The following is a 2,401-nucleotide window of genomic DNA, read 5'->3' on the forward strand; positions in this document are numbered from 1 at the left end:
ATGAAGCAGTCATTGGAATGTGGTAATTTTCTCCTATTTAATTTTAACAGCTTTGAAAGAGTCATTTATTTGGGAATAATGAGAAAAACTAAGGACTCAATTTAGAATATCATCTTTGTTGCTGAGGGAACAGAAGAAATGTTTTAAGAAATCACATATCTGGTTTCAGGTCTTTTTCCGATCATAAGCTTCCTGTGGATATTGGGCAGATAATCTTCTCTCACACTCACTCATTTTTTTTTCCCCTCTTATATTTTGTTGTGGTTATCAACAAAGGCATGATGAAAAACAACTTTTAGTAACAAAAATTTAAAAGATGTATTATCCACTTAGCTCTGAATTTTTGTTTTTGTTTTCAGCATTGGTTGGATGGTACAAAGAGCATCAAAAAGCAAGTAAAAAGTAAGTTGAAAAAAATTATTTGTGAAAACTTTGAAATGGAATATACTAGAAACTCTGATCCCTAATATTAAGGGCGTAAGAAGTCATGTTTCAGCTGAATGTTTTTTAGCATCTTTGCTTTCTAAAAACAATTTCATTCCAATATACTGCCCCACTCCCAAAGCGGTGTATGCTTCATGCTAACCTAGATTTTAGTGCCTTGTTTCCAGGAAAGAGGTTTGCACCTTGCAAATGGGGTTGAGTTTGCATGAAATGCTTAACCTTCATTTAGTAATTAGTTGTGCTGGAATTTTCCTGTTTGGCTTCCGTTGAGCATCTGCTCTGCTCTAGGTAATATTGTGAGACTTTAAGAATGTAACTTTTTAAAATTAAAAATAGTGAAAGGAAGGCAATTTACCTAAAATGTGTTATTCCTAGCAGTAGTCAGGGGAAGTACAAGCATCCAGTCCATAGTCTGCGTGTCCTCTGTAGTCTCAGAGCTTTTCAGGGCAGCTAACTCCTGTCTTCACAAAATAATGGAGCCACCTTCTTGGTTGGAGGTCAGCGAACCAGCTGAAGTGAATCTGAAAGTGTGTGGGAGAATTTGCCCTGAGCGGTTAATAACATACGCATTCCTAAGCGCTCTCAAGAAATACAGCTCCGCTGGTTTTGAGGGCTGTGTGCTAGATGACACAGTGAAGGTTTTTGACTTGATGTGTTTGGCCCTGAAGTGGAATTAATCTAGAGCTTTCGGTTCTTGGGAGGGTAGACAGATGATTGTGATAGTGCTGTAAGATGATTGGTGCATTTAAAAATCTACTAATTGGTCTTTTGACAAACTGACCTGAAATAACTACCCAGTAACCTGTCAGCCTCTGTCCCTGCTTCTTCAGTACATTGTTGACAGATTTACTGAAAATTCTTACTGTTTAAATAGTTACATGAAAAACTAAACCTTGTTTTTGCCTTTTTTTTTTTTTTTTTAATGTCAGTTGGTTCACCCTATTGCCTGCATCTTCGAGTTAAGTTTTATTCCTCAGAACCAAATAATCTTCGTGAAGAGCTAACGCGGTAAGACCACCATCTACGTTTGGGCAGGAGTATTTTGTTAGTTTTGGTGAGGCTAGCTAAAGATGTTGGGAAATTGTCTTTAAAATTGTTCCCAGTTTATGAGCAGCTGATGAAATGGGTTTCTTGCCCCTGGTAACAAAACCTGACAGTAGAATTTCATTCTGGGTAGTGTTTTTTAAGTGTATGAATCTTTCCCTTTATTTATCACTTTTCAAAATAAAGAGTTGATTCCCTGGCATCCTGCAAAGGTGATTAAACCAGTTGCCATCAAGTCTTCTCTGACTCGTAGTGACCCCGTGCACTTCAGAGTAGAATTGTGCTCACTGGGTTTTTGTTTTTGGGGGGCAGCAAAAGAGTTTATTAGGGAGACTTACAGACGAGGCAAGTCCTGGGCAGCCACAGGACCAAAGCAGATTCCTGTGCCCCGCAGTGGGAGAGCAGTGGTTTTATAGTGGTGGTGGACAGTAGTGGCTATAAGCCAGGGGCTTACATAAGAGACTTAGCAAACTAGTGAACAAGGGGACCTCATGAAGATGCTCGTGTTTGGCCTCGCTAAATCTGTTTCCCCTTAAGTCCACAGCTTGGGGCCGGCTCTTACAATCTGGCCCATTCCCCTCTTGTGCCATAGCACAAGAGACCCCATTCCCTCCTCGCCGGGAACAGATATAGAAGTGGGGTTGACCAAGTGCCATATGGTGCCTGTGTATGTACAAGAGAGAGAAAGTTAGTGTGTACCCCGAACAGGGGGAAGCTTCCCTGACAAGGAGAAGGAACTGGGGGAGAGAATGTTCTGGGCCCAAGGCCTTTACTTAGGCAGCTTGGATGGGAGGCAGAGAGGCAGACTTGTCCTCCAACAGTCCACCCCCAAACTCCCATCATAGTGCCAGGAAAAGAAGCCAAGTGGTACCAAGTCCAGTATGCCTGTGACTCATTTTGGACGTTGAGCTGC

At 41.3% G+C, this 2,401-nt stretch overlaps 1 protein-coding gene across 1 annotated transcript in view; it reads left to right on the plus strand.

The window, feature by feature from the left end:
- EPB41L5 (erythrocyte membrane protein band 4.1 like 5) overlaps positions 1-2,401 on the plus strand; it is a 90,770-nt gene that overhangs the window by 48,433 nt on the left and 39,936 nt on the right. The window contains exons 3-4 of the mRNA XM_023724687.1: positions 360-402; positions 1,374-1,452. Coding sequence (XP_023580455.1) covers positions 360-402; positions 1,374-1,452 — 122 coding nt within the window. The remainder of the gene's footprint in view (positions 1-359; positions 403-1,373; positions 1,453-2,401) is intronic.

This window comes from Trichechus manatus, unplaced genomic scaffold (assembly GCF_000243295.1).
Source record: "Trichechus manatus latirostris isolate Lorelei unplaced genomic scaffold, TriManLat1.0 scaffold00255, whole genome shotgun sequence".
NCBI lineage: Eukaryota > Metazoa > Chordata > Mammalia > Sirenia > Trichechidae > Trichechus > Trichechus manatus.